At 42.3% G+C, this 18,693-nt stretch overlaps 1 protein-coding gene across 6 annotated transcripts in view; it reads left to right on the forward strand.

The window, feature by feature from the left end:
* Positions 1–18,693, forward strand: part of CHN2 (chimerin 2) — a 316,889-nt gene that overhangs the window by 189,570 nt on the left and 108,626 nt on the right. For all 6 annotated transcript variants that reach the window (XM_055347250.2, XM_019031141.4, XM_055347251.1 and 3 more), the window contains 3 exons: positions 7,734–7,765; positions 12,438–12,551; positions 14,609–14,894. In XM_055347250.2, the coding sequence (XP_055203225.1) occupies positions 7,734–7,765; positions 12,438–12,551; positions 14,609–14,894 (432 nt within the window). The remainder of the gene's footprint in view (positions 1–7,733; positions 7,766–12,437; positions 12,552–14,608; positions 14,895–18,693) is intronic.

Below are 18,693 nucleotides of genomic sequence, written 5' to 3' on the forward strand. Positions count from 1 at the left end.
AGTACATTCTAATCAATACAGGAAGGAATTCACCTCGTCAGTGCCCTATTCGATTTCCAGAAGTGTTAAAGAAATGCCATGAGGAAAAAATTAGGCCTTAGATTCTAAATGGAAAGAAATGGGAGATTTTAGAGTCTGCTCAATTTTCATTCTATGCTCTGCACTTTGACTACAAGAGTGTAAATTTCAGTACTTGCATTTTCTTTCTCTCCTTTTCAGTGGGGGAATCTTTGATTTCTAATTAAAAAGGAATTATCTATATTTATTTTTTGTGGATGAAATTGCCCCAGTATCACCAGCACAAATCCCCCCATCAAAAGCCTTTTCTCCCCTACTTGATCCATCTCTCAGAAAATCCAGCAATCTAGCTGCCCTGTGTAGGAGGCTGCTAAGTCGGGTTTTTAAATTATTTCTATTAAGTAAAAACTTAACATATACCAGCTGCGGAGGGATTACAAAAGCTTTGTTCTTTCAATAATTGGAAACCTTGTTTACAGAGGACTCACAATATTCTGTAAATGTCTTTGTGTTGAACATAAAGGAACTTGTGTTTATCTAGGCAATGATAATCTGACTATAAAGCAAACTCATTTAAGGATTATGCTTTCTGTCTCTCACTGTGCAGCTGTCACCCTACTGTTCTTTGGAGCTTGGCAAAATACTGAGAAGTCTTACTTAAAATTGAAAAATATATTGGGAAATAAACCAGGTAGTTTGGGAATACACGTGAATCCAAATCACAGGGAAATATTTGAGAGACCCCAAATGTCACTCCATCCTAGGCAAATTTTTCCGAAGTTCACATTTGCCAATTCATTGATGGAATTCAGTTCATTCAAGAGAGATTTTAAGGTCTCGAGTCCTAGCAAAGAAAACTGAAGACCATTCAGATAATCTAATGTATTTAGTCAAACTGTAAATTTTGAGAGCCAACAGAGGCATTAGCGCTGATTAGTATCTACTGGAGAAGGAGTGAAGCGCAGTACTTAGGGGTGGTCCCTGTCTAGGCTCAGCCACTTAACTAGCTCTGTGACCTCACGCTATTTAGTGGTTCTCTTTAAAATAACAGCACTCACTTACCTTGGAGCATTGTTTAGAGACTTAAATGAGAAAAGGAGAGAAACCTTCAGGACTGTGCCTGGCACAGAGTAGCCACTCAATAAATGAGAACCTATTGCCACGATGGTCCAAGTCTCACATGTGGTATCTCATCTAATCTGTGAAACAGCCTTATTAAAATAGCTCATTTTTATAACTCCAGTTTTACTGAAAATTGAGAAAAATGAGATGCAAAGGAGTGTAATAACCTACTCAGAGTCCCACAGTAACTGGATTGATGAGCAAGGGTCCACATGCATATTCTGTGTCTCATTCTGCAAACATGTAATGAGGACAGACACTCTTGTTTTCCGAATACTCACTATTTGAATATTTGCTATCGGGACTTGCTAAAAGCCATTCCCAATTAGAAACCAGCTATGACACATTCTCTCATGTGTGGCAGCTTCTCAAACTTTAATGTATCTATGAATCCCCTTAGAATTGCAGATCCCACATTTCTAGCAAATTCCAAGATGATGCCAATACTGCTGGCCCCATGATCACACTCTGAGTAGCAGGGTGCTGAAAGACAAAGGGTGGGCTTCTCTCATATCTGTGTTCTCCTGATCCTGTTTAAACATATAGCACATTATATCTGTAATTTCCCTACCTTTTCCCTGAGGGTTTAGCCCTTCAGTATTTGTTTAGGCCAGGACCCTAGGAGCACTACCAACTCAGGTCCAATTAGATAGTAACTTTCGAATCTTTGGTAATATCACTGCATTATTTATTTTTATAATAATACATGCTCAGTGTAGAAGGCTAATGAAATTCCTATTTATTCAGCTGTAGACTGCACACAAATATACCTACTCATTACTGCATTAAGTGTTAAACAATTAGGCAATTGTTTTTTAAATGTTTTATATTGTGAAAAGATTGCTATTAGATTGTCAGGTAATTATTTAGGAGCATTTTAGTAATATTTGGAAAATGGATATTTTTGCATTCTGTAAAAATGAATTTTTTTTTCTGTGTAAAGTAATGGAATATAGGCTCTTGCTGTTTGAAGCTTTGCTGCCCTATACATTTTTTAGGAATGGGTGAGACTCAGATAACAAGGGGTAGCTGCATTTACTCTGTGACAGACATTGGGAGAAATCCTGGAAACAGGTGAATGATGAAGACAAAATTGCTGCTCCACAGAACAGTTAGGAAAAAAATGTCAAATAAATATTTAAAATATGGTGAGATAAGTTTTCTAATGGAGACACGTAAAAGGAGCTCTAAGAACACAGCAAGGGATGGGCCTAACCCTTCCTTCTATACAGAGGAGACCTTCTTAGGATCCCGGTGATAGCTCATAGCAACTGACTGGCTGTCTGCGCCAGGCACTGTTGCAAGCATATTACACATATTTATTCATTTAGCTCTTACAACAACCCCATGAGGCAGGTACTTTTATTATCATTCTCATTTTAAAGATAAGAAAACTGAGGAGTACAGAAATAGGTAACTTGCTTAAATTCCCACAGATCTGGCCTCAAACCTAGGCAGTTTGAGTCCAGAGCCTGCCGTCTTAACCCACATGTGATCTGGCTCATTTGAAAGATAATTCAGGATCTTAAAATAAGACCACGTACAAATGATAGACATATTAGAGGGCACACACTTATGGCCTCATTTGGTTTGATGAGTGCAGAGGATGAACATAGGATGATGAGACCGTTGGGCTGAAAACATAACATGCGCATGGCCTCATATATATAGGAGCACGGTGTGTGGACTGTGGATAGTAGGGACAGGACTGAGCCCATCTCCAGTAGTCACAGTGCTAACAATTTAATTATACTTGAGATGTAACTATGAAGTCATAACATAGATGTTATTTTAACACATCTGTTACATGGGCCTGGTCCCTTCCCATCAGTCACCTTGGGAAGCTCTGCTTTCATTTCTGCCAAGTTCCCATTGCTCAGAGCGTGTCGGGAACGTCTCTTCTAAAATTCCCATTGCTCAGAGCGTGTCGGGAACGTCTCTTCTAAAATTCCCATTGCTCAGAGCGTGTCGGGAACGTCTCTTCTAAAATTCCCATTGCTCAGAGCGTGTCGGGAACGTCTCTTCTAAAATTCCCATTGCTCAGAGCGTGTTGGGAACGTCTCTTCTAAAATTCCTTCAGAGCAAGTCATAGTGAAAATCTTATTCTCTTATGATCATGCCTCGTTTTTGTCTCAAATGTTTTTCCTAGTTTGATCACTCACCCCGTTTACTTACTGGTCTTGGCTCCAAATAATTTATGCCGGTTTGCTGAAATAACATGCACTCTCAAATCCATTCTCAAAAAAATAAATGTATGTATATTTCTACATACAGTGATTCTGACTTTAGTATATGCTTTAAAATCATCTAGGGGGCTTGATTAAATTACACGTCATACCTCTACCCTCAGTAATTTTGGTTCAGCTGGTTCGAGATGGGGATGCTGTCTGCAGTCTTCAACAAGCAACTTGAAGTTTCTGTTTTGAATGACCAGTCCACACTTTGAGAAGTGTACCTTTAAGGATATTCACAAGAAAGGGTGGTATATATTAAGGTAGTTCCAAAAGAGAAATTCCAAAAATGTTCTGGTCAACAGGGATATAAGTGGCATGTATTGTGCCTCCTTTGGGTGACTATTCTCTTGTAGATGATGCTTATTTAGAATAAAATGTTCAGTTTTATTTTTAAAAAGAATCAGCCAACCAGGCACAGTGGCTCACGCCTGTAATCCTAGCACTTTGGGAGGCTGAGTTGGGCAGATTGCCTGAGCTCAGGAGTTCGAGACCAGCCTGGGCAACATGGTGAAACCCCTGTCTCTACTAAAATACAAAAATTAGCCAGGCACGGTGGTGTGCGCCTGTAATCCCAGCTACTCAGGAGGCTGAGACAGGAGAATCATTTGAATCCGGGAGGTGGAGGTTGTAGTGAGCCGAGATCGCGCCACTGCACTCCAGCCTGGGCGACAGAGCGAGACTCTGTCTCACAAAAAAAAAAAAAAAAAAGAATCAGCCACCATTCTGCATGGTCACACCATATACAGTGAAACCGTCTGTGCCTTGGGAAGGACCCATTTCATGTGTTTTCTCACTCAATGACCTCCTACTTGGTGCTCTCCCTCTGTAAAGAGAGGTGTTCCTTTTTGAGCCAGCTGGATCACCTAAGGACCCAGTATTAGAAGAACTAGTAATCCATCTAACACGACTACATATTTTCTTTCTCTTAAAAAGAATGAGCTGCTTTCACTTCTTGGAGTCAGAGCACTAAATCCCAAGAGCAGACATGGCCGATCCGACAGCTGTCAGTCATATTCACAAACGCCAGGTTCACCAGGTGATGGATTGACCAGCTGCAGCTGCTGTCCTAGGATAGTCACAGTGGCAGGGAAGCTCCAGAACCAATCTTCATTCTTGTCATGATATATTGCATTTTCCATTCCTTTCTGAATCCATGTGACTGCCTAAATTTTTTTATTAAGTTGCCTGATTTTAACAAACATAGTTTTCAATGAGAATGCAAGAAGAATTTCTGAGTTGCCTTACTTTTTATTTATCAACTATCCTGTCGCCTTCACACCTACTGAAGAGAATCTCATACAATTGGAAGCAGAAATTGAGAATTACAGTTTCTTTAATTAAATTCAGTTTCACAGGTGGGTCCTGGTTTCCATTGATGGCCAACACGGAGCCTTGCCCAGGGAGTGAGTCAGGCTTCTCTAAGGCACTGCCGGGGGCACAGCATGGAGGTTCTTAGTCTCTTGGCAGACCTTTGTCCCTGGGAGCCCTAGCCCCCAGCCACCTATTCTGTCTGGATCTGAGGATCCAGTATTATCCACCTTGAAGAAATGTAGACGTTGTATGATTTGTATAGCATCATTTAACTTAAACATTAAGCTCTTGACTGGTTTAAAGCTTAGTGAAGTATAGAAATAGAGACTGTGTTTAGACTCCTGTGAGTAAAAAGTTTATAAAAAGAAGAGGATTTTGTTTTTTTGATCCCAGCCTCTCTCTCTCTCTTTGACATTGACAAGGACACATATATTTTCTTTAAGAGCTTCAGGGACAAAAAAGGAAGGAGAGATTGGATTGCTACCAAAATGGCCCTCAACCAGTAGAAGCAGTGATCAGATGGCCAACCACGTCCTCTATCTTTACTCTCTCTTACTTCCGTCTTTCCTATCCCCTACATAGGGTTGCCAGATTTAGGAAAGAAGGAGAGAGTGGGGAAGAGAGGGAGAAAAGGAGAGAGGGAGGGAGGTAGGAAGGGAAGGGAAGAGGAAGGGAGGGGAGGGGGAAGAGGGGAGGGGGAAGAGGGGAGGGGAGGGGAAGGGAGGGTAGAAGGGAGGAAGGGAGGGGAGAAGAGGGGAAGGAAGGGTAGAAGGGAGGAAGGGAGGGGAGAAGAGAGGAAGGGAGAGAGGGAAGGAGGGACCAGGATGCCTAATTAAATTTAAATTTCAGATATACAAGGAATCATGTATTAGTATATATCTCATGCAATATTTGGGACATATTCCATGGCCCTCTTCCATGCCTGTCCCACACAATTCAGGGCTCTTCTTTTATTTTCTAGTGGTTTTCATTTTCAGAAGATTTGTCCCTCAATTGGATCAAACTCTCTTCTGGGCAGAATCTTATCTGGCATCTTTCAAGGCACCCTAAATATCAGCTTCCCTCTTTGGGGGTCTATGTTAGATTTCTCCTTAAGTGTTTCCCTCTGCTGCAAGTGCAGAACACCCCTGAGCGCCTCATACCTTTCCTCTCTGCACCTGCAAGGTCATTACTTCATGCACATGGCTGGCCTGAGCATAGGGCCCAGAACATAAGGGTGCTGTGTATTTTTATGATTGGTTGATGAACTGAAAGCAATTTGTTGTCTTGTTAAGAATCAATTAAATTCAGCATTTATTAACTGTTTACCTGCATGCCAAGAGTTAGTAGTGTTACCATGTGGCTCATCTGGGAAGTTAGATTAGTAACTCTTTCTCTTTTAGGGAAATAAGAAGATACAGGAAGGGAATAGGGTTGAGAGGTACACCCAGATTTTGCAAACTTGTGCTACGGTTCAGCCAAAAAGATGGAAATTTAAAAATTGTCCTCATATATAGAGAATCACTTCAAATTTTGGAATATCGCCTCTCAAAGAATGGAGATTTTGCCATTATATATCGTCGACTTTCATTGGCTTTTCTAGTTCTAAATTTCTTCTCTGGCATGTTGGTTTTACAGTCACATATCTATAATATTATAAAACTAAAAAAGAACTTTGAAAGCCAAACGAATGATATTAAAAAGCGTACCAGCCTGTAGAATAATGGCACACATCATTTATAGAAAGGATATCAGATAACCAGGTGCCTTTTTACACACTTTCTGCTTCTATTAATGATATTATTTAAATCTTCCTTCACAAATGACACCGAGCAGGCTTTGAACCTTGAAGATTAAGTTATGGATGTCCTGCTTGGTTGAGTAATTCTCAGGTGTAAAATGCACAGAAGAGTGAACACATATTTAGAAGTGTCTAGATGATAAGTTTTGTACCAGCGAGGCTTGTCCTAGGCAGCATTGTGAGTGTGGTCCCCAAAGCCCCAGCTCCGCCTTTCTGAGCCTTTTCCCCTAGCTCCCAGTGTCCTGTTACCTATTCAGATCTGCATCCTTTGGAGGATGGAGCTAGGCCAGGAAACTGCCCCATATCATGAAATCCTGCTACTGTGCCTGTCTCTGAGCCCTGCTGTGATAACTGTCCATTTGACTCTAGGAAGAAATGACTGTGAATAAAACAGCTGCCAAGCTCATATCCTACAACAGTGAATAAACATAAACTTGCTGTCATACATATACCCATTCATAAAAACTCATAACTTAATGTGGCTCTACAATGTTTTGAGTGTCCCTGGAGTTAGGAGAGAAGAACAAAGGCCGAGCATGAGAAATCATGTCACTTTCTCACCAACTCCAACATCATAAACATGTGAAAACAAAGCTCTTATGAAAGCAGATGATCATGTATGTGAGAAAAATCAGATGTGATTTTTCAATCAAGGCTAAAGCTGTGATTGAAAGATCCTTTCTGGAATGTTTGTGTTTTAGTCAAGTCATAAATCTTGTCCCCTGTAGCCTGCACCTCTGGTGTCAAATGAATTTCAGCTCATTAGCCACATATTGAAAAAATAAGAATGTTAAAATATTGATTTTATTTAGAACATGATCAAGTTAAGTCTGCTTTATTTTTTAATCCAGGTAGACTCGTTGTTTTAATTATAAATACATAATAAAAACAATTAGGCACAGAGTAAAATAAATGCTTATGTTTTATTCATGACAGAGTAGTTGTTTTATCCTTCAGGATGAAGGCTTATAATATCCTTACAAGTTCCTTAATACTAAAATAAGCATCGCTTTGTTTTTGTTGAAAATTCTCTTATTGGATGATTGGGTTTGGGTGGGAAATGAGCCTAATGATTGATTCTAGGTCATTCCTACCTGATACTGGAATGTGCTGATTATAACTCCATAGCTTCATGGATCTCTGATTTGGAGGATACAATCTGTAATAAAATTACTACCAGGACCCTAGTTCTGTTTATTTGAATAGCATTTTTATCTAGCTGATTTGAATTCAAATGCATTATTAATTTTTTTTTCTTTTTAATATAGGTGGAAAACAGACCAAAGTATTATGGAAGAGAGTATGTATTATACTATTCTTTGTTTTAATAATTTAATAAGTAGTCATTTAATGTGTCATTTAAATATTACAAATTTTCTAATATATGGTCATATGTCTATTGTGCAAGAGTTTAATGATAAGAATAAATGCAATCAGACTCCTTTGAATTAATATTTTTTATAGTAGTCAAGTGCTTGGTTTCCATTAATGTGGGAGGTAGAGCATTTTGCGCTACTTTTCCCTCCACAAAAGAGCTACTGAGTGCCTGGCAAGTACTTGAAATGAAAGGCAGCATTTTTCATAATGGAGGCTCTCTGTTAGTGTTTCATTTCACTTTCTACCTCAACACAATAGAAACGTTTGGTGTGTCCAAGATGGTACATTGTATGTGAGTTCCTGACTTTCGTGTATCTCGGTGCAGTGGTCAGGACAGGCATCCCACTTCCCTGCAGTCTCATAAAACCCAAATGATGATATCTCTTGGCTTGGGTGTATTAGCCAAATTGCCTTAATACTCCCCTTTCCATTTTTCTCTTAATTTCAACTCTTGTTTTGTTTCACTTTTTCCAAAACCTACTGCCCAGCAAATACGCATGACCATAAAAATAATTCACAGTCTAAGCCTATGGTGTGTACAGCACATCACAGAGGGCAGGCAGAATAGGCCAGGGGAGAGGAGATGCATCAATCACTTTTCTTCCCAAGTCCAACCTGGAGGCGTTGTGAGGCAACGTCTCTTTCGAGTCTACCTTCCAAGCTCTCACAGCCAATCTCAAACCTTCGTCTTATTCCCTTACCCGTCAGAGCCTCATCTTTATGATTAATGACCCTCTTAGTGGTCCCAGCCCAGTGCACCTTCCTAATTGCCACAGCTGCATTTCAGAACCTTCCTTGCAACACCCTGGGAATTTGACCAGCACCTCTGGAATGCCTGCCTGGGGGCACTGGCCTCCGCTCCTCTCTACCCCATGTCCCTACTGTCTAATCTATGTTGTAGTATGGCTTTTTTTCCTCAGTATGCTTATTTGTTTTTTTCTTGAAGATAGCACAATTTAAAAAAATAGAAGAAAATGAAAACCTACCATATACACTTTTGCATATGAATTCTAAAAGGAGCTGTTTATTATGCATTTTCTTTTTGCAGAAAAGTTTTGTCAAATAACTTTTTAATTCTCATCTTCTTACCCCCAATTCATGTAAAACATATGAGAGTCTTGAGACTAAGGAAGTATTTTCTTAACTACCAAAAGGAACATCTTTTATTAGATGGTAATTAGCCTAAAACCTTCAGATTCTGTGTTTCCCTTTATTTTTTAAAAAACGAAGGGTGTTTTTTTTCTTCCACTTAAAAAGTAATACCTGCTTCATTCGGGAAACGCACATACACATTTATTCCTAGAAGGAATCACAAGAAACTATTGACAATGGATACCTTTAGGGAGAGAGGAATTTTGCATTTTTAGTTCTTTTATACCTTCAACTTTTGAAATTGGAATTTTCTGCTGTGCACAGGTATTACTTTTGTTTTTAAAAATAAATTATGGCTGGGCACAGTGGCTCACACCTGTAGTCCCAGCACTTTGGGAGGCCAGGGAAGGCAGATCACTTGTGCTCAGGAGATTAAGAGCAGCCTGGGCAACATGGGAAGACCTCATCTCTACAAGAAATACAAATATTACCTAGGCATGGTGGCACATGCCTATGGTCCCAGGTACTCAGGACCACAGGTGGGAGGTGGGAGGAACACTTGAGCCCAGGAGGTCAATTGAACCATTGCACTCCAGCCTGGGCAACAGAGTGAGACCTTGTACCAAAAAAAAATTAATAAATTCATACCAATTAACTTGGAAAATTAGAAAATAAAGGCAAATAGAAGAGGGAAAATACCCATAGTTCCACCGTGAAAGAGAATCATTGCTAACCCTTTCTCTTCATCTCCTTCTGGTCTTTGTGCATGCTTGCTTTTTTCTTACCAAGTTGCAGTCATACTAATATATTAGATATTATAGGTTGGAGATATTTGGACTTTTAAAAACCATGCATAAAGGGGATGACAAGCCACAGACTGGGTCTTCAGGTGCACAAAATTGTCATTTTCTTCTTTTGAATGATTGAATTTAATTTAGTTATTGACACTGTTTGACGCGGTCAATCACTTAAACTTGCCAATTCAAGTGAATTAAAACTTAAGTTCTAGTGTTCAGTAGCACAGTAAGGTGACTATAGTTAAAACAATTTATTGTATATTCCAAAATAGCTAAGAGAGGCTTTCGAATATTCCTAACGTAAACAATAAATGCTTGAGGTGACAGGCATCCTGATTACCCTGATTTGATCATTATACATTGTATTTATGTATCAAAATATCACATGTTCCCCATAAATATGTACAATAATTATGTATCAATTAAAAATAAAAATAGAAAATGTATGCATACTCAAAATCAAGAATTAAAAAAGAAACATAAGACTTAGCTGCTTTTGACTGGGCACAGTGGCTCACACCTGTAATCCCAGCACTTTGGGAGACCGAGGCGGGTTGATCGCCTGAGTTCATGAGTTCGAGACCACCCCGGGCAACATGGTGAGACCGGCCCCCCCCCCCCCCCCCCCCCCCCCCCGCATCTCTACTGAAATACAAAAAATTTGCCGGGCATGGTGGCGTGTGCCTGTAGTCCCAGCTACTCGAGAGGCTGAGGCAGGAGCATTGCTTGAGCCTGGGAGGCGGAGGTTGCAGTGAGCGAGCTGAGATCGCGCCACTGCACTCCAGCTTAGGCTACAGAGTGAGACTCTCTCCAAAAAAAAAAAAAAAAATCTAGCTGCTTTTGGGTTAACTGCCTTGTTTAGAGACTACCCCTTTTCCTGTCCCTTCTCCTGGAGTGACCTGGGGCAGGTCCCTCTGCGTGCCCTGTCCTGCTATTGTTACTCTGGCCCACAGGCTGTGTCTTCGACATCCCAGCTTTTGTCTTTTCTACTTATGTGTGGGAATATTGGCAATGCTGTCTGCCCCTCCCACTCTCCTGCTGCATGTCCCTCCCCCCACACCCACCCCCACACTCACTGCCAACCCACCCGCCAACCCATCCGCAAGGCTGCCCCCAGGGCTCTTTGCCCAGGCCATCTGTCCCATCCTCTCCAACCTGGCTCAGGCCGCACAGGAGGCTCCTCCACAAAGTTCCTAGGTCCAGTGGCCTCACTATCAAAGCTCCAACACCTCTGCTCCAGGCCCCAATAAACTGGCCTCCCGGTTCCAATCCACACCTGCTATGCAGGGCCAGTTAGACCCCCTGAGACTGGGCTCTGCCTCAGTCCCTCCCACCAGAACCGGGGATTCACAGAACGTTCATCCTCACTCAGAAGAGCATTGCTCCAAGACCTCCAGGCATCAGCTGTTGAGATTTAAAATCAAAATTTGGGAAGCCAGAAAGCCTTTTTCTTCCAGGCCATCACTGCCGTACACCTTTAAGAAGCGATTTTGAAACACAAAGCCACAGGCTGCTTCTGACCTCACTTTCCTTGGACAGAAGCTTCAGCTTGGAAGGTCTACTTTTTAAGGATAGAGGGAATTAGGAAATAAATATTGTGATAGGCACTTTTAAAAATGTTATCCTTCTGCATTTGTACTCTAACTTAATCTTTGCATTCCTGAGGAAAATACAAAACAAAACAAAATTTGTCTAGCTGACTTCCCTTTCCTCCACTTCAAGAAAGTAAAGGTGTTTTTCTCTGTCCAGAAAATTTATTCTCTGATTTATTATCCAAAGTTCTCCAAGGTTGGATAATCCTAGAAAGGTGTTACTCCTTTCCCAGAAGCTTGGAGTCCCTTGGGACTGCCTCATTCCCCAACCCAGCTTGCCCCACTTTCCATGAAATACTGGTTGATCAAATCTCCAGTCCTGTGGGAGGAGCAGCTGTATTTACTTAAAGGCAACAGGGAACGTGGGCTGGTTCCTGACCCAACTCCTACCTCTCCCTATTCCTCTGTGGAGTCACTGTCCACTCTCTGGGCCTCAGACAACTGCCTCCACGTCAGAGTGATCATGGGCCAGCACACAACCCTCCCGGATATGCCACATTTTCCACATGCATGCATATGGGTTTTAAAATGGTAGAGAAGATAAATTTATCTTTAAAAAAGAAAAATAGGTACATTTTCTAAAATACCCATGAGCTATTGCTCTCCAAATGTAAATAACTGGAAGAATGTTGATGATAGCTACCTCTTTCCAGAAAATGAGCCTCTAAAATTAACACCACCCTGCACCTGAAGCAAGCAGGTTGCTAATCAAGAAATGTCCACTTGCAATTAGGATAACACATAGTTCTCTGAGCTGAGAGCTAAATTGGTAATTGCTCTTCTGTTATTTCCCATGGTTAAAAAAAAGCGGGGGCAGTGGTTGAGTAACCTGGCCTTTTGTTTCAACTTTCATTTTCAACTTGAAAGCAAAGACAATAGCAGAAAGCCAGGTGGACTGGGCATCCTTCCTTTTGTTTGCCTGCTTGAATACTTGTGTTTGGAGCATGTGAGGGATGGTTCCAAGTCACTTAAGATGGGCAGCAGTCACCCCCCTCTTCACTCAGTTGGGGGGCTGTTGATTCTGGGTGCCCCCACCATCCTTTTAAGGCTAGTTCTTTGTGGTCCTTATTCTGTATGTGGTCTGTTCAGAGCATTGATGGTCTTGTACCTTCAGGTTTCACGGGATCATCTCTCGGGAGCAGGCGGATGAGCTTCTTGGAGGCGTGGAGGGTGCCTACATCCTTAGAGAAAGCCAGCGGCAACCAGGATGCTACACGCTGGCTCTCAGGTGAGGCGCATTTCATTCCTTGTTTTCATTGCTGAACAAGTGGCTTCACTGATGTTTGCCCATTTTTAAGAATTGTAGCAGAGTATACATAACACAAAATTCATCATTTTCCCCATGTTTATGTTATGAGAGGGGGGTCCCACTCTCTCACCCAGGCTGGAGTGCAGTGGCACAATCGTGGCTTACTGCAGCCTCTGCCTTCCAGGCTCAAGTGCCTCCCACCTTAGCCTCCTGAGTAGCTGGGACCACAGGCACACACCACCATGACTGGCTAATTTTTTTTTTTTTTTTTGTAGAGAATGGGGTCTCACCATGTTGCCCGGGCTGGTCTTGAACTCCTGGGCTCAAGCCATCCGCCTGTCTCAGCCTCCCAAAGTTCTGGGATTCCAGTCAGGAGCCACTGCACCTGGCCTCCTTTTAAAATTTTTAAGTAAAATTCAGTGGCATTAAGTACATTCTTAATGTTGTACAAACATCTCCATATTCATTTCCAGAACTTTCTCATCATCCCACACAGAAACCCACTACCATAAACAATTACCCCTCCCTACTCCTTACTTGATATCTTCACTTGTTTCCGAAGCACCAGCAGTATATCAGAGTTTGTTTACATTTCCTCAGCCACAGATGCTATCAGTAGGTGTGGACACTGGGACTCTGATCACGGACACCCAGTAAACTGGAGAACCATCTGGAAAGTTAGTGTTTCTACAGCCACCTCTGCCTGCACCATCTAGCTGGCCGAGGCTGCAGCGTCTTTGCCTCAGCTCCCAGCAGCCCATGTTGAAGGAAGGGCTCCTTCACCTGGCCTTGCATGTGCAGACCTCACAAGACCTGCATTTGCTCATGGGGTTCTCTCAGGGTTCACCTTGTTGACCCCAGGAACCTGTCGTGAGGGCAGTCATGACTCTTCAGGCCAATGAGCCAGTAGAACAGACTCTACTGAGCCTTTACCACAAAATCACAAGTATTAAACGTCACAACATAAGAAAGACAGCACATTTATGGCACTTTTCAAACCTTGATCAAATATTTTCTGTCATTTGATCCTCGCTGTAGCCCTATACATTTTGGGGAAGGTATCCAATTTCAGAACTGAATTGTCTTCCAAAAGTTCGTTTGTGAACTCTTCGGAATTGGAAAGCCCTCTCTCCATAGAGGGAATGGTGTCCATGGAAGCCCTTCCCAGGCCCACAATGGTGTGTTCCATGCACCATCTCCCTATTATGGCTGTGCAATGACACTTTCCAAGTTGTAACATGTCTACAGCATATCTTAAATAATGTAATTATGAGGACGAACTTAAAAAGCTATTATATCACGCGCTCTAGGTGTGCAAAATACTTTCCTATCTTCCCAGCACTTCAGTAGCAGAAGCTGGCAGTTCTAGTGCGGAGTCAAGCAGGGGCTGTAGGTGGAAGGTCAGGGCCCAGAGAGGAGGAAACCTCTAGGTTAGATTGTGGGGACACTGGCAACAGCTCCAGCAGGGAGTTTAGCACACCTTATTGCTTCCCTTCTGCTGCACCAACTAGGGCGGAAGGCATGGGGTGCTCTGCTGGAGGTGGTAAAGATGCGTTAACAAGGGGGCATCAGGACCAGGACAGGGCATCCCTTGCAGAGGTAATTGACAGGTATAGAGGAGAGCTGGTTCCCGTTAAGTAAGTTTATAAGTAACATAGTTGTAAATCAGGCATTACCCTCTGACCCTTACAAATGAGAAGGATACTGACAATGACCTTAGTGATTTCTAGGATCAAATGACTCCATGTGATGGCCTGGGGTTAAGCCCCACCTCTGTCTGCCTCGTTCCAGTCATATAAACTCAAGCAGGAACCGCCATCTCTTCAAGCACCAGTTGCCTTTGCAATAAAACAGGCATAACCGTTATACTGTCTCAAAGGGTATCTATGATCATTAGGGGGAACAAAATCACATCAAGTGCTTAGCCCTGTGCCTGGGATACACTAAGTATTCAAAAAACGTTAGCTGCTATTGTTATCATTCCACACTGTGCTTATTTCTAACGTGGTTGTAATCCCTCATTCTCTCACGGGCAGGTTTGGAAACCAGACCTTAAACTACAGGCTCTTCCACGACGGGAAACACTTTGTGGGTGAGAAGAGGTTTGAGTCGATTCACGATCTGGTGACAGATGGCTTGATAACACTGTACATAGAAACAAAAGCTGCCGAGTACATTTCAAAAATGACAACTAACCCCATCTATGAACACATTGGATATGCCACCCTACTCAGAGAAAAAGTATCCAGAAGGCTGAGCAGGTCTAAAAATGAACCAAGAAAAACAAACGTCACACATGAAGAACACACGGCGGTGGAAAAGGTGAGCTGTGTGTGATGGAAGCAGCCTCTTTCGTTTTAACCCATGCCGCATCAACAGGCGGGTTAACTATAGGTGCAATTTGCTGAAATGTTGGAGGAGACCCACCCCCACCCGAAGAACTCTAGAATGTTAGGGCCAAAGGGACCTTAGAAATCTTCTAGCTCAGGCCGGGCGTGGTGGCTCATGCCTGTAATCTCTTTGGGAGGCCGAGGCAGGTGGATCACGAGGTCAGGAGATAGAGACCATCCTGGCTAACACGGTGAAACCCCGTCTGTACAAAAAATACAAAAAATTAGCCGGGCGTGGTGGCGGGCGCCTGTAGTCCCAGTTACTTGGGAGGCTGAGGCAGGAGAATGGCGTGAACCCGGGACGGGGAGCTTGCAGTGAGCCAAGATTGTGCCACTGCACTCCAGTCTGGGCAACAGAGCGAGACTCCGTCTCAAAAAAAAAAAAAAAAAATCTTCTAGCTCAGCCCCCTCATTTTACAGATGAAGCCCAGAAATGTTTGATGATTTGTTCAAATCCATACAGTCAGACCCAGGACTTCTACCAAGTCATTTGTGGGTTTATTTGGAGTTTGAAAGAAAAAAAACAAACCTCCATTAATGTGTTATGATGAAACATGTTTTCATTCGCCATTTGAGGTGTCACTGGCTCCATCTTTAGTTCCACCCAGCCAGCCAAATACGTGGTATTTGTATTTGCTTCTCTTAGGACTGGGTGACTGCCCATGATCCACAGGTCAGGTCTCTTGAAGGTGGTCTTACTTAGATAACGGGTTTCACTGACAGATATCGTAGCATTCCACTGACAGATATGGGAACGTGGCTATCTCTGGGAAGTAGAAAGACAAGCTGTCCTTTGCCCCAAAGTTATTATGCCTCACCAAGGATTAAAAAACTCCTAAGTGGGCAAGTCTGCAGGCGGGGGGTAGATTGTGGCAGGAGGCGGCCAGGGAGATCTGATTTTCCTCTCCAGTAAGTTGCTGTTTGTTTGAAAGGCACCACCAGAGTTTGCTAGCAGATTTTTGGGATGTGCCCCTTGAGGGACCATCTGCTTTGCCTGGTCCTATCTGTTTCCCACTGAAAGAAAGTGACAGCCAGCCACGCCAATCAGCCCCTGCAGAGTGTGTGCTGAGCCTGGCTTGTCAGGCACACTAGGGCTGGGACAGATAGAAATAAGTGGATAGGAGCTACAGCCCCGCCACACTGCTCCTTCCAGTGGTCACTAATCCTAGTTAAACCGGAACGGGCCTCCCGTCGTCCAGTGTCAATGGGAAGCAAAGGAGCCTCGGGCTGATGGATTCGGGACTGGCATTGGCAGAGGGGCTTCATCAGAAAGCCCTGAGAGGGAGGAGGGCGGGGTGGCACCGTGGTCCCGTTGGTGGAGACAGGGATGATGTCAACTGATTTGCTGATTGAGCTTCAGATCCTAGGAGAACCTTCCACAGAATCACATCAGTGCAGCAGCTGGGCCCATGAAAATATAATTTGCCATTTTCTTTTTATAACTCCAGTGTCTCCAAAGCACCTGTTTATTCTTTTCCAAATAATTGCTTTGGGAAATTGTGGGGTTTCTGATTGTTTACATTTTAACAAAAGAGAGAGAGGACTGGAGTCCCAACTTTCAGAGTTTGTTCCGGTCCAGACAAAAGCGATTCCTTAATCTGTTTGCAAAATCTGTTCCAAAGTAATTTAGAATAGAAAATATGAAAGCCGACCTTCCCAGCCATGACAAATCAGAAGATGAATTGTAAAATAAATCTCTGAAGCAGTGTTTATATTTCTGAATCAGAGAACAAAGTCACCAAAAAGGCAATCTGTTACAAACTGCAGGATGCACACTAGAACAGCTCAAGGAAAAGAGGAGAGCAGGAGGAGTGTCTCTTCTGTGTTAGGGCTGACTTGAGATCCTGGGTATTGAAAGTGATATTTCTAGATTCTTGTCCTTCCCTGAGAGGGAAGTTTGGTCAACAGAAACTGGTATTTCTGGACAATATTCCTATCAGGAAACTTGTACCTCAAAATATGCCCTCTTGTGCAGATATTTTTGTATTTGTCAAAAATAAATTGTGGAGGAAATTAATAATCCAATTAATAATCACTTTGAATGAGCCACCCAATATACATTTACCTTTTTGGGAAACGGTAAATCAAGAAAATATTGCAGGAAGACACCCCAACTCTCTGAGCAGTTTGATGGACAGGTGTTGGTGGTGTGGATTTTCTTGGACACTAATGATGTGATGTTTGGTTGTTCCAAGGGACACTGGGCCTGGTCACTTGCTGGGGCTACTCATTTTGTTAGTAGTTTGTTAAGTTACTTGGTACGAATCCATCTGTTTCTCTCTGACCTATATTGACAAGTGGAATTATTAAAAGTCTCAGCCTTGCCAGAGATTCTGTTTCCCTTAAGGGCAGTCAGTGGCCCATTGCCATGGAGTCAGTGACTAGAAAAGACGGACCGGAAACTTGAATGGCTTCACTGAGAAGAGTGGGTGGGGGGAGGGTACCTGTTTGCTTTGGTAAGGGCGTGTCTTGAAGGTTTTAATGAGTGAAATGAGCAGGTTTCCTAATATTTCTCAATTCCAGACACACCAGCATTTCAGTTTCCAGGTACTTAAATTTCGTTTTCTCATTTGTTTTATTGATCATTTCCAAATGAATCCAGAGAGACGATGTTACCTGTGTATCCAAGAATACTAACGCAGTAATAATTGGCAAAAAGAGATTACCTACTCCGTCAGATTTGAGTGGCTTCCAGATTTCTCTCCAGTCATGATTGTTAGCAGTAAACTTGATTTTAATAACCGTAGATGAGATGGAGAGGCAGGGAGGAAGGCAGAAAAAAAAAAAAGTTGTGATGGTTAGCCAATAGTGATCCGTCTCCCCACTGATTCTTTATTTAGTTGGATTTAAAAACATTATGATGTATGTGGGCCACCATTCGGTGCATCTAATTAAAATGGTCACATCCAGTGTCATTTCTTCTATGAAACGCATTTCAGAACTTATTCCATAGATGGATTATCTACTGACCTTCACATCACTGTAAGCAACAAAGGAATAACAGGAGATTTAACATGAGCTCAGACATTTAGTGTTAAACACATTTCACATATGTGAACTAATTTCCCATTTTATCCTCAGAACCACTTTGCCAGGTCCGTAGGGCAGGAATCACCATCTCCATCTTATTGAAACGCTCACAGTGGCAAGGTGAGGAATCAGACCCAGGCTTCCTGATTCCACGCTCAAAGCTTCTTAAATCAACTGAGCAGTTGTGCCTCATTCTGTGCTCACTGCCTTTAGTGCTTTGAGCGAACACCCTTGGTTTTGGCCATCCTGAGGCAAGTGATGCTAAAAGTACTCAGTATTTACATGATCTGTTTCTGAAAACAGATCATGTAAGCAGAAAACTGCTATTACGAGCTATAATAACTAGTATTTTCTTAAAAAGTATACCCTACGAATCCAATGCATATGACAACAGTGTTTTTGACAGCACATTTTTATTCAATAAATATGGTTTGTCATATTAAATTGCATCTATGTTTTAGTGGGGAAAAAATCATCCATGCCCTCAATATAATAAAAGCACATTTAAGAATATATTATACCAGCTTATTCGTTTCACTGTTCATTATAGCAGCAAAAATTAGAAAAATGACCTTAATGTCCATCAATTTGAGACTGCTTAAATGGATTATGGTACATCCATGTTAAGGAATATCACACAACCCCAGGAAAAGAATGAATGAGAACCCTCATATGGGCTGATATGGAATGGGCACTTGGAA

This window comes from Gorilla gorilla, chromosome 6, assembly GCF_029281585.2.
Source record: "Gorilla gorilla gorilla isolate KB3781 chromosome 6, NHGRI_mGorGor1-v2.1_pri, whole genome shotgun sequence".
NCBI lineage: Eukaryota > Metazoa > Chordata > Mammalia > Primates > Hominidae > Gorilla > Gorilla gorilla.